Raw genomic sequence first — 13955 nt, 5'->3', positions numbered from 1 at the left:
CGCCCTCCCGCTCCTTACCAAAGTGCTCGCTCACAGGCTCTGCGGCCCAAACCGCCCTTGCTGCCGCAGCCGCGAGCGCTGCAGGAAGTCTAAAAGGGTAACAGGAAAAACGGCGCGGAGCCGCGCTCGGCAGCTACGCACCGACAGCACCGCCCACCAGCTCGCTCGCTCGCCCTCTTGGATGTTTATGTAGTGTTATGAAATCCTATATAACCCAACAGGGCTTTGCTGGTTTCTGAAATGTTTGTGTCGTAACAGAGCCTCATTCATCAAACGCGTCGCTAATGAATTTTCCACTGAGCAAAACCGGGGATGCTCTCGGGGACAGGTCCTGAAACAGAGCCTGTGCTTGCATCCAACCGACGGCCAAAATTGGGTTCCTTGTTTCAGATCAGATTTAAAAAAAAAAAACCACCAACAACAAACCAAAACAAAAAAACCACAAAAAACAAAAAAACCCCCCACACACAACATCCAAGTGGGGCCATTTATCCCCAGCTTCAACCTCTTCCAAAGACGGGTTGTTTTTAGCTGTCTCGGAGCAGAGGCTCTCCCTCTGCTCTCCCCCTCTGCAGAGCCACCCAAGACTTGCAGACAGCCGAAGGAAAGGAAGAGAAGTCACCCCACCAGGGACAGAAGAACCGCAGACTCACTTTCAGAAGGGATTTAGGCACTAAGGAGCCTGTTTTTGAGATGTAGGCACGCGTTTTTCTTTTGAATTAATACAATGTAAGAGTCCAGAGTGTTTGGTGCAGAAAAGTCTTCACGAAAGCAGGACCTCAGCCAGGGCAAGGACAGAGGAGACACTTGGCAAGTCCATGCCATTTGCCCCTTTTCCTCCTCTGCTCCCCAGCCCACTGCATAGATCAAACCCTGCCATTTAGTAGGTCATGGCAGGAAAACAAATCCCCCATCGCACAAACTATGTTTCGTAAGGAGATTGCATTTCAGAGAGAAAAACCTCCGGCATTTGGCTCCGTGACTCTACGGTGAATGAACCGTGTGGGCTGGGTGCTCGTAGAGCCCCGTCCAGCGCCGCAGAGAGGGACGTATCCACGAACGCAGCCCGGCGTCCTCACCGCCGCTCCCCGTGGAATGGCAGCTCAGCAGGACTCGCAAATATTTTGTGTCCAAGAAGAGCAAGCGCTTGCCAGGCTTTCTCATGAAGGCTACGGCACGCTGGGATCGGTTCCCAGTTCTCAGTCCAAAATATCCCTTAACATTAATGCTCAAGGCATGCCACAAAAAAACAATTATCAGCTGGGACTTGTGGCAGGGACTGACTCCCTGGGAGTGTTTTCCTGCCCATTTTTAGCCTCTGTATGATTAGAGCTATATTGCTCCATGGCTATTCTACTTCACTCCGCCTCTTAATGCAATGCCCATTACATCTTTTAGGGGAAGCTGCACATAGATGTTTAATGACTGCTTTTTCTAAAGGCCTGGATTATGTCCTTACAGGCTTTCCTCAGCTGTGAGTCACCCTTTTAGACCTCAGATGCAAAAAAAACCCCAAACCAAAACCCAAACCAAAAGAGGCAAAAGAGAAGGGAGAAAAGGCTGAGAGCTGGAGCCTGAAAGGCTCAGGAAACACCAGCAACCTTACAAACCAGCCAGCCCTAGCGAAGTTTCCGCGAGTACATTGGTGCCTGGACAGCAGCAGAGTGGGATGCTGCAAACGGGAGGCAGAGAACCTCTTCAAAACGCCTCCTTAATGGCCAGAGGTTGCACACGGGGGAGATACTCGGTGATCCTGGAGGGTCAGGGAAAAGCCCTGGGCAGGAGGTGCTGGGATGCTGTCGGGATACCCACACCCTTGCTGACACCAATGGGACACCCCCGGCTTGCCACAAAGGAAGGGAACAGGTGACACAACCTTATCTAAGATGACATCAGTCAAATTATAAAAGAACTCAGCATGACCCCAGCTTGCCACCGGCCACAAGCCGTGCAACCCCACCGAGAGACATGTTGGAAAACATGCAGTGGCTTTTGGCTGGGAGCTTGCAGAGGGTCCTTCTGCCCGGGGTGAGGCACCCATAGCCCCCGGGAGACCTCTGTCCCCAAGAAAAGCTGCGTCAGCCTCGGGCAATGGTGCACCAAAGGGATGGGGAGGGAAGGCGAGGTGGCTCGCCTGGAATTCGGGCAATGCAGCCATTAGTGTTGGAGGACTGTGCTGCTACAGGGAGGGGGAGGAAGAGTTTTCCAGGGCGAAAGTGCTTATTCATCACCAGAACTCATCTGGAAATTATCCAAAACCCAGCTGTTTGAAGAAGTGAAACTTCTCCTCAGCATGTCCCTCTTCTGACATAACTTTGAAGAAAGGTTTCTCCTCCCTGCGGTGGGATCGGGGGCAGAAGTTCACTGTGGGACTGTCCCTCCCAGGCAGGGCTCCCTCTCCACTTCTGGCTCTGCTTTTTCATCAGAAAACTTGTGCCAGTCTCAGCCCATCCTGCTGCGGGAAAAGAAACTGAGTCGTCAGGAAATACAGTAGTTGGGGGAAAAAAAAATAAAACTCGTCCTATGTAGCCCTAGTCCCCGTCCTGGGGCGCGGTGCCGGGGGAGCGCATGCACGGGGCATCTCAGCACTCGGCACTGTCACCGAATTGCTCCCAGGAGTGCCACCAGCACCGGCAGAGCTGTGGGAGCATGAGCACGGGCTTGGGCGAGCCTCAGGGTGCTGGGATGGAGGGATCTGCATGAAAACAAAAGCGAAAGGGAGAAAGACCGGCTGGGAGAGCGGGAGGAAAGCGCAGGAGAGAAAAGGACTGAAGGATGCGTCCAGGCAGAAGGACCATAGCACAGTGTTAGGGGCTGCCCTGGAGAGCCCATGGCTGCACTCCTGCCTCTAGCAATAGGGGCACGTGTGGGAGAAACTGAGGCTTGCAGGGGTAGCTGAGCCATTGCAATGAATTTAATACCAGCCTTATGTATCACAAAGCTTTACAGGTATTGCTCGGAAGTGATATAAGGTCTCATCCCTAGATGTTCCTCGCACCCCAGCCCTCACGCAGGCATTGCGCTGTTGAGCAGCGCTGGCCAAAGGAAAGAGCAGGCAGAGCACGCCGCGACAGCCGCCGTTCCACACCACCCGCCTCAGCAAGGCCGGGAGCCCCATCCACGCTTCGGAAAAAAATCTCCACAGCTACAAAGACAGTGTAGATGCTGGCAGATAGGCAGGAGAGGAACCGAGAGCTGCTGTGACTGTCAGAAATTTCCCATATGCATTAACATGGCGTGCCTTGGGGCACAAGAAGCTTTGCAAAGCTCCTGCCAGGTATTTGTTCGATAGCACAGCCTGCACACCTTGACCTTTAAGACAGATCAAATGAGTTTCTTTGGGAGGGAATTAATAAGAGGTAATGAAAAATTAAATATAGACATCTTAAATTGCACCTATTGCCTGGCCCCCCGTTGATCCCAGGCACACAGGCAGGGGCTGACCACCGAGCTGGCCTGGGCTTAGCCCCACGCCAGCCTCCACCGCATGGGTCACCACCCAGATCACGCCAGTACACGAGGCCATGAAAGCCCAGTGCTGCGAGGGCCTCCTCCGGTCCCCGTGCCTCAGGGACTGTGCAGGTCGCAGGCTCTGAAAAGCTGAGCTCCAAGTGCAGGATCTCACCCTCCTGCCCAGCCCTCACCTGCTGCTGCTCTGAGCCCCAAGAGATGCCAGCCGCCTCGAGAAACCGAGCTATTTCCCTTGCGGAGATGTGGTTTGTCTCTGCTCTTTCATCTTTTATTAGATAACCCTCAGCCCACGTTATCTCTTTGCTTTCTTTAACAAGGTTAATTTATGCCAGCCTGAGACCAGGGAGCAACCGAGCTGCTTTCACAAGCAGTCCAGGAAGGGTTAAACACAGTTTTTCCTATTCTGTCCAGTCCTTAACCACAGGCTCTTGTTCTTCCTCTACTCACCTCTGGTCTTTTCTAATTTTCACAAGGCTGCAGCTGGGGTTTACTGACTGTACAGCCAACATCTCAAGAACATTAACCTGCAGCAGCCTTCGTGTTCCCAAGCCTGGGACATCCCTAGTTCTCCACATGAACCAACCAAGCAGACCCCAGCCCAACCCACGGGGCTGGGGGAGCTCAGCCTTAACATGAGCTGGGCTGGCAGGGTCAGGCCTAAGGGGTACAACACCAAAACAAACACATCAGCCGCAGCCCCCTTGCTTCGGGCTGCTCCAGCAGGATGCCTTTAATCCCAGAGGGAGTCCACGGGCTGCTATAGCAGGATGCTTTTAATCCCGGAGGGAGTCCATGGGCTGCTATAGCAGGATGCTTTTAATCCCGGAGGGAGTCCACAGCGTGGAGTGCATCAGCTGCAGTGCAAGCTGAGAGGCTGGAACAAAACCAGGAGAGCTATTTTCAAAGGATCAAACCCATAGTTTTTACCTTCTGTTTCAGAATAATTGATCTGCCTCATTTGCAGTGCTGGAAGCAAAGGGTCTGGCCAAGTTTTGGAGTGAAGTTCACATCTGCGTGAAAAACTCACTCACCATCTACTCCAACCCTCTCTCTCAAGCCCTGGCTGGAGAAGCTGCTGCTGCGCCTGCTCTGGAGGAGACCTGCCCACTGCAGCCTGCCGGCTCTGCCCGCCAAGCCCAACGGGCCACTCGGCCCCGGGCCAGCCTGCACGCAGACAGCAAAGCAAGAGGCTGGGTGGGAAGCTGACGGGTCCTCAGCAGCGTGGTAAATGGAGCTGCTTAAAGTCAGCACAAAGGCAATGGCCAAGCTGAGCCTGACCACACCAGGAATGTCACTAGAGGAACATTGGCCATCTGCAGTGGAGAGTATCCCACTGAGCTTTGGCTTTAATTAAACTTGTTTTGCTTTTCCCCTATAAAACAGATATTTAGGTCAAAAATTGCATCTTGTTGGATGCTATGTTTTGTACCGATACCACGCCGAATGCCCTAGAAACGAGGACAGGTTGGAAATGACACCTAGGATGTGTCTCAGGCTTTGGGGAACCTCATGGTTTCAACACCCATCCCCAGACCAACGGCCCTTCCATTTCCCCAGGAGGCACCAAACCACTGTGCCTGCTCACGTCCCAGCAAAGACTCTTGCTTCCAGGGACAGGCCAAGTGCCACCAACCCCAGGTTCATCTCACCAGAGGAAGGAACTGACTCTGTTGCAGGGGCAGGAACAGGCTTGGGTTCCTCAACCAACTGCTTTCACCACTAAACCTCTTTCACGAGTGGAAATCCATTTTAAAAGACAGGGAAAAGCACGAATCTTCACCTGCCCTACTGCCTCATTATGGCAGGAAGCAGGGTTTGCATGGCTGCAAGCAAACTCCCTGTGATATCTCCCTACCCCACTGACCAGAGCCCCTTCAGCGATCCGCTCGGACCAGCCTGCCCGAGCATTTTTCTACGCTAAGCTACAGCCAAAGCCCTGTGCAAAATGGAGCATCGTATGCTGCATTCTGCAAGCCTTTCCCGTAACAATCACAGCAAGCAATAACCTCCGCTCCCCGGGGAGGGACACAACTTCTGCTCGCTCCCACTTGCCAAGCGAACGGCACTTCCCAGTCACGCCATTGCGCAGACAAAACACCACAACTACCGTCACCTGGTTTCAAGGCCACCATTACAACAAGCCTCCCCTAACTCCCGCATCACCCAGCTTTTAGAGAGGTTCACCCTATCGTTTCTGCACCATTATGCTGTCGGATGCTCCAGGGAGGATAGTTTCTAGTGGGACTGCTGACACGCACCCACGTGGCCCCACCGCAAACTGCCCGGCTTTTCGCAGCAGCACCTTCCCCTGGGCACCCCGCTTCATCCAGACACGGGATGTGGGTGCAGAGCATCCCTGTTTGCCCATGAGAGAGTGAATCAGCAAGTCTAGAGCCCTGCTCGCTGTGGATTAGCGCTCTATTGGAAAGGATAGTTCTCGTTATCCTCATTGTACTTTGCCGCTCATCCGGCCGAAGGAGTCTGGCCAGCAGCCCAGAACGGCCGGGGCGACCACAGAGAGTTTCTGTTCCCCGAGCACATTTTTCAGCTCCACGATGCTGAGCTCCCCACGGCCCTGCTAACGGCCTCAGCTAATAGCAAAGCCTGCTTCCAGCTCCAGGAGATCAATGGCAATCTAATTGCTAGAGCATCTTCCAGGAAATGTGCTGACGGATCCGCGCATGGTTAGAAGGAAAAGAGAGAGGAGTGACATGGTGAGCATCAGAGCAGGGCTTGCTTTGGCTGTCACCCTGCTACAAAGCACCCCAAATTCAGGTACAACCCCTCAGAGAAGAAACTGTCAGTCCTGGTCGCTGCTGCCCCGGGCCACCAGCGGCGGTGCAGACCCACGTGGTTCACCGCCTTGGTGCAGAGACGTCCTCATGGACACAGGCTCTGCTACTGCAGCCACACACATGGACTGGCAGCTCCCCAGCAGAGTTTACAGCACGTTTTGATGCGTTGGCTGAGCTCATAGGCCAGGGCTGCAGATTGAGTGGCAGGATCTGTCGCCTTTAACCCCCCACCATGCCTTTAGACAGCAACTTCTAAGGTGGTCACGGATGTCTTGCTACCTCTGCTGAATTTTGCAACCAAGATCAGCAACATTTGCTCTTTTTAAAGCATTTCATAAACTCTTGGAGGTCCAACATAGTCAAACAACCAGGAAAGAGCAGCCTTAGAGGAAGACCGTAAAGGGACCAAGCGTCTTGCACAGATGTACCATGACGAGCTCCTCTCTGCTCCGCAGCACCCAGTGCAAGGTGCAACGGCAGACAGGCACATGACTTATTTATGAACTCCTCAGTCTTCTGGCCGCCTTTACCTGACGTGATTTCTGTGGGTGGCCGGGATGCCATCTACCTACTGAGGCTGCTAAAAGGGACCCCAGGGTGTCAGCGCCGAGGGGGGAAAATCTTTTGAGCACAGAAGAGCTGCAGCAGAGTGGCCTTCCACGCAGCCTGCCCAGCAGCTGGCGGGTCCTTGCGTGAGGTCTGGGCACAACCACCCGTCCCCGAAGCAGGAGTCCAGCCCTGGCTGCAAATCAAAAGACTTTTCCCAGCTGCTGCCTTTTGTGTCATCCTCCATCACGGCTTTGGTGTCTCCCTGGCATTTAGGGAGTTGTGTTGGGAGTGCAACAGGTCCAATTCTGGCTTCTGAGAGTAGTCCGTCATACGTGGAGAGGACCGTGGGCTGAGATGTAACTGCCACCACCCTTCCCGCACGTGTGGCCCCTGCTAGCCCCGGCACGCAGTCAGGGCAGTCAAGGGGAGAGCATTGAGGCAGATGGGGAGAGGTGGAACCGCAGCTCCCCACAAGGGCACTTGGCCCCACCTGTGTAGACAAGGAGCGATCTGCTGGCCTCCTCCCTGTCACTGCTGGTGTTTTTAAGCTCCAGCCCCTCTGCGGCAGCAAGAGTGTGGGGAGCAAGGGACCGGTACCTGTTCACTCCATGGCAGTCCCACCAGCACGCCCCATCTCGGGGCTGTACCACAGCAGCCCGTTCATCCCTGGCTTTGCCGCGACGGCAGAACCCACCTTCCCCATTCCCAGCCGAGCAAATGCTACAGCTGCTGCGGAAGGACAGGACCGTGGGGCCAGCAGACCCTTCTGCAGCTCTGCCCCGGACGGCCACCTATGCACTCTTGCGAGCAAGGCTTGCCACGAGTCTTCAGCTGAACCTGCTCACGTATTACCCTCATCATCACTACCTGGGAAAAAAAAACCCAAACCAAATTAAAAAACCACAATAGTATTGAAGTGGGAGTTTTCCCCCAAGCCAGGACTGCAGTACTGGAACAGGCCAGCCTGTGCTTCAGCTCAACAATGATCTGCATTTTCTAGAGGGGTCATTACTTATTTTCAACGCTATTCTTCCTACACAGATAATGCAGTGTCTCATACCAGCACATGGCTTTCTAGGAGAAATTCTAGCTTTCCTTCCCCAAGCTCATTGGGAAGAGATCTTTTATTTATCTATTTAAAAACTGAAAATCTGCGGTCAACACCAAACCAAAATCAGTTTGTGGTTTTTAGATTTCTAACAAGAAACTGTAACACCTTTAAGAAAGCATCTACTGTGCATTAAGAAAACTTTAAAAAAGCATCTAAAAGTTTCATTTAGCTAGGAAGAAATTTCCATTACGAGAAAAGTGGAAAAATACCTTGTTCAACCCAAATGGCACACCCAAAATTCCCACTGCAGCACTAAGGCTGGACTCGAAATAGCAGAAGCCGCTCACCGGAGACAGGGACTAAAGGTGGCTATCCTAGGAGTTTTGTGAGAACGAGGCATAGGGATTCGCCCTTACATTTGTGCCAGGGAAATCTCATCCAACCTTTAAGTTTTGCTCCTGTCCGTGCTGTGCTAACAGTCTAGAAAGACGGGAATTATGGCATTTGGGCTCTCCTCTCCATGATCCCCATCCATGCTGCAATACCCAGATGAGCCTTGAACCAGAATACAAGCAGAATCACAGCAAAACAGCTGTAAAAGTGGAGAAGATGGGTTTTGGTGGTGGAACTGCATTTCCAAGGGTGCTGGGTACCCACAGACTGCAAATGACATCTGTGAGCCCCCCCAGATGGCTTTCCCGCACCCGGAGCTTACAGCTCGGTGCAGAGCTCACGCCTGAGCAGTTCAGGAAATCCAAACAGGAGGCACTGGCTGCTGGGGCAGGGATGCACGAGCGAGGACGGCAGCGCCCGCCTCGGAGCTCGCAGCAAGCCCGCAGGCACCGCGTGGGGATCCTGACGAGCTGGCACAAGCGAGGCAGTGTGAGACGAGCCGTCGGAATGGAGTTTATTGTTCCGCTCAGGCAGCTTGGAGAGCACGCCAGAGATCAGACCGAGGTTTGATGAAAGAGAGTTTGAGGCAAGATCAAGATCTCTGGCAGCAGTTTGGAGGCACCCCCCGCGGAGCTGTGCGTCACGACACAGCGTGCCAGGCTTTCAGCCCGTTGCTCATCAGGGTTATTTTTCCTGCCTTTAAGGCTCTAATGTGCAAAAGTTGAATCCCCCTGAATCCTATGAGCCTGATCCTGCAAGGCACCGAGTACCATCCACCTGCAGAGACTCCCGTGGCATCTAGACATCATCAGCCCCATCTTTCTGCCCACGCATCTCTTTCATATCACAAAGACCTGGGAGTTTTACTCCCACCCTCTGCCAAACTGCTATTCAGAGTATGACAACAGATGCATAAATGCAAACATAGAAACCCCAGCCACTCTGGCGAGCATCGCACAGTGACACCCTTCAGGGCACCATCTCTGCAGTTCAGATTGCCCAGAGCAACGAAGAGCGTTGCCAAAAAAAGCCAGTGCTTCTTGCAGAGCAGCAGCAGGACAGTCTTCTAGAAGAATACAGTTTTTGAAGCGCCAGCACGGGCTTCTGAAAACCTCTTCAGCTGCCACATATGTCTAAACAGTGGAGAAAAGAGTAGCTAGAAAGTTTTAACAAGACATGATGTTAAGAGACCCAAAACGCCTTGCAAGCAAGGTCAGACCTTGGAAGGTGGTTCAGGTAGCATTGCCGTGAAGAAGTGTCAAAGCACTTTAAACTGTGTTAAAGGCCGTTATCCAAATTCCATAGATGGGCAAAGGGAGGTGAAGTGAAATGCAGTGATTTGGACCTTCAGCACCCAGCCATGAGTGACCTAATAAAATGATCCTGCTCACAGTCCTCATTATGCTTCGGAGTTAATTGCAAAATTGCGGCTGAGACTCCAGTGTGCTGCATCCACACCCTGGAGGGGAGCCAGGACAGCTTGCTGCAAGGGATCCAGCCCCTGAGCACCCCAAGATCTTTGCGGGTCCTTCACACCTAGACAAGAAAACGCTGCCGGCACTGCGTTGTGGAACGGGGAGGTGGAGGCTCCTTGCTGCGAGGACGTCAAAGCCACCTGGATCGGGCCTGAGCCGGAAAGCGGGTCCGCGAGGGGTAAGGTGCTGGCTGAGCACTGCCTTGCAATTGGTAGCGGATTCACAAAGAGAGCTTGTGTTTATGCACCGGGCTATAAATATTCCTTTTCAAAAAGGCATAACTGAAAAAATGTCTAAATGTCTATTTTTGCCTCCTCTGCTTCACCCACTCAAAACATTGACATCATACCAAGCTCCTACTGAGACGGAGTCATTCCCGAGACCAGGAGCAGCACAAATGCACTCGGCATAAGTGCTGGAGAAAGGCAAAAAAAAAAAAAAGCATCTTTGTAGCCTGGGAGGACAGACAGAGCAGCGCTTGGGGAGGGGGAATTCTTGCATGAAAATGGCAGGTTTTTCACTGCTCTGATTCCAGTCAGAATGCCTGAGCAAAGCTCGAGTCCAGGCTGTCACAGCTTTGCCCTAAGCTCACCTGAGGTCCGATACTACTCCAAGAGGCTTCCAGGTACCCAGGTTCAGCCTTCCCAGACAAAGAGCAACCAGTTCTCTCCAATCTCCCCCTCAATTTCACAGAACCCCGCAGAACCCACGCCAAGCTGCCTCTAAGGAAAGAAATCCGAGAATAAGGCAGTTTGCAGCGGGCTGTGACCCCTGTGGCACTCGCCACAGGCGTCGTGAAGGACTGCGAAAGAGGAGAGAGCAGCAGGCACCGGCGGCTCCATCACCTCAGCGCCTGCGGCATCTCCCCCGTGCCTGCACGGGATGGCGAGGACAGGTTGAGCACCGCTGGCAGCGTTTGGCACGAGCAGGAACTGTCATTGCTGGCAGCAGCTCAGTTCCTCCAGGGCTCAAACACGAGCGCCTGCAGAAGGTGACGGCAGCGAGCACTTCCCTGCCCGGAGCTGCTGCTGGGCGGGCGGCTGCGCGATGACAGATGAGGCAAGTGCTGAACACAGACAGAAAACTGTTGAGAAACGCTATTTCAGAAACACCTTGGTGTTAGCTAGGCAACTCCTCGCTCCCGTCACGACCGACTAACTTCTACCTGCTGCGCCCACGATCACGGTAAAGCACCACGATGAAAGGCTCTCAGTGACAAATCCCCCACGGAGCGCCGCTTGTGAGGTTAAAATGCTGGGCTAGAGGCCCAGAGACACCCCACAAACCTGATCTAGGGACTTGACCGCAGCATCCTCCCCAAATCAGCACCACATGCTGCTGAGGGCTTGTCACCTTCGTGCCACACTGTCAGATCCACGAGCCTTTCGGCAGGGCAGGTGTCTCATCCAGAGACTCTTAAATGTATAGCAGCACTATACATATCGGGGAACAGCTCTGGGGCACAGTAAGCACCCCCACACCCCCAGCAGCTCTGTATCCAGTCAATCCATCAGCCAAGTCTCAAAGCGATACTGAAAGCCTCACCAGCGGTCCCCGAGCCACAATGGCCACCATTCTCCCCAGCCTCCTCGTCCCACTCTCGGGTGCTGGCATATATATGACCACACTCTCTCCGGCAGGAAATCAATTCGTATTTTGCTTAAATAAGGCAGTCAGCACCTGGCTTATATCTATTTAATGACCTGAGCATCTGGTTTCTATACAGCAGGCAAGGAGCAACCACAGCATAATAAAAGTCATTTAGAGCTGCAATTAGCTCTGGGCCCCCGGCTGGATATTATAATAACGAAGTAGGTGCTGCTACCTCTGCTGACAGATGCAGGGGGGTCAGTTCCACCTCACCCCCGAGAGACATCCTGCATGTCCTCCCATCCTCAGATCCCCGATGTTCCCCCGTGCCACGTCCAACGTTATCCAGCGTTACTCTGCTGCCCTGCTCTAGCACTTTGCACGTGGGCAGGGATCCCTGCCGCCGCGCCGGCACCGCGCAGCAGATTTTTCCTGCCCAGCTACTCGGCACCAGGCTACGGACCGAGGCCAGGGCCCAGGACACCGTTACTTTACGGGTTTCAGCCTCATCTGACATGTGTTCGTCTGGAGCCCTCGGCACAGGAGAGACACGGACCTGCTGGAGCGGGGCCAGAGGAGGCCCCAGCGATGCTCCAGGGCTGGAACAGCTCTGCTGGGAGGACAGGCTGGGGGGGCTGGGGGGGGGCAGCCCGGAGCCGAGAAGGGTCCCGGGGGACGCTGAGAGGGGCTGAGGAGAGAGATGGGGACAGGCTTTGTAGCAGGGCCTGTAGCGATAGGACAAGGGGTAACGGTTTTAAACTAAAAGAGGGGAGATCCAGACTAGATTTAAAGGACACATTTTTCACCATGAGGGTGGTGAAGCCCTGGCCCAGGTTGCCCAGAGAGGTGGTCGATGCCCCATCCCTGGACACATCCCAGGTCAGGTTGGACGGGGCTCTGGGCAACCTGATCGAGTTGCAGATGTCCCTGCTCATGGCTGGGGGGGTGGACTAGACGGCCTTGAAAGGTCCCTTCCCACCCAAACTGTTCTGTGATTCCACGTCTGGAATACAAAGCTCACCACCGGTATCCCCAGTGCCACTACACCTCTGCCTTGCGGGCCCCGGGCTCACCCACGCCATGCATTGCTGTGCCTTGGGGCTCCATAATAACAGCGACTGATTTCGACGGGAGCTGAACAGAGCCCTCGAAGTATTTTATTAATGCTAGTGGGCAGTTCGAGCTGCAACACAGAGCTAGAGTTCTGCAAATTTGCAGCTCTGGAGAGGTCCCTTTTATCCTCAACGACAACAACAGAAAAGTCAGTTTCCCATAAAACGATACTACTGAAAAACTCATTTTAAGAATTACCAAAGACAGCACATTTGGTTTTGTGGTTTGTCTTGTGTTTCTCCCACACACACACAAGTGCTTTTTACAACACTTGGTTTTGCCTGTTTCTATTTTACTCTAATTCATTACGGAGAAGCAGCACTTTTACCTTCTCTAAAGGCATGATATGTTTTCCACTATTTTTAATGATAACATCATTCAATTCCTTGAAACTTTTACACCTCTAGCCATTTTGCTGCAGAAATCTGTACTGCCAGAAGATTTAAGGCAGCTTTTATTAAAAAATAAAGGAACGCCTGAACTCCAATGCACATGCACAATCCAATCGCATATAACCCTGTCACAGAGATAAACTGAGACAAAAACCAGCTAATGTGTCCAGTGAGGAGAACAGGAGAGCCACGAGCAGCCCACCACACCTCCACCAGTCCTCGACCTGACCATGGGACAGGGTCCCCCACCCAGGAGGATGCGGTTGCAGGGATGCTCGGGGACACCTTCTCACAGCAAACCCTTAACACGTTTGAGCAGACATGCCACCACTTGCACGTGCAAAAGAACAACAAAAATGTTTTCTCAGTCACCTCAGCTACCATTTCCTGCTCTCGGGATGATTTCAACCTTTTTCTATACCATTTCTCACCACAGAGCTGCCTATAACTAACTCTGGTCTTTCACCTGCAGAATGAGGCAGCCATTCCCCGAGGGAGGAGGTGTCATAGTGAAAACGGCTTAACACAGAGGTACGAACAAGACCCCAGCCCGGGGAAAGCCCCTGGGCAGCCAGAAGAAGGAAGGTGGGTGTTTTCCTTCTTGCCGTCCCCAGCCGGGCCAGCACGCCCCGCGCAGGCAGAGCTAGGCTACGGCAAAGCTCGGGAGGGACCAGCGCCTTGCCCCCCTTCGCTGGGCATACGGGACTGCGGAGCAAACCGGTAGCGCCGGGAAGCTCGGGCGCTGGTTCAGAGCACACCTCGCACCTCTTCCGCGCGCCCACGCGACGCCATCCCATCCTCAGCTCCGTGCGTCGGTGCTGTTAAGTAGAAGCCACCAACCCCCCTTAGAGATGGTGCCCCCCACGCAGGGGGCTGGATGCCGAGGGGGTGCCGGGGGACAGCGCCCACAGCCCCCGCCCCAGCCACAACTGGGAAAGACACAGCCCCAGCTGGGGCTCCCAACTATTTCTGTAGTCATCGCGTCAGCAAGGAGGTAAGCGCATGACATCACCGCGTCCCTTTTCCAGGATGCCTTGCAACAAACAGAAGAGTCAGAGGGAAGAGCTGGAAATGAAGGTTTATGTATTTCTGCCCGGTTCCGTGGCTGGTGACCAAAGCCGGGGGT

General features: G+C 53.6%; 1 protein-coding gene across 1 annotated transcript in view; it reads right to left on the bottom strand.

Annotated features, from left to right (window-relative positions):
- Positions 1 to 30: 30 nt before the first annotated feature.
- Positions 31 to 13955, bottom strand: part of CDRT4 (CMT1A duplicated region transcript 4) — a 17875-nt gene continuing 3950 nt past the window's right edge. The window contains exon 3 of the mRNA XM_010284699.1: positions 31 to 89. Coding sequence (XP_010283001.1) covers positions 31 to 89 — 59 coding nt within the window. The remainder of the gene's footprint in view (positions 90 to 13955) is intronic.

Source organism: Phaethon lepturus, unplaced genomic scaffold, assembly GCF_000687285.1.
Source record: "Phaethon lepturus isolate BGI_N335 unplaced genomic scaffold, ASM68728v1 scaffold24663, whole genome shotgun sequence".
NCBI lineage: Eukaryota > Metazoa > Chordata > Aves > Phaethontiformes > Phaethontidae > Phaethon > Phaethon lepturus.
Note: the sequence above shows the minus strand (reverse complement) of the source record. Positions and strands in the feature narration are given on the sequence as shown.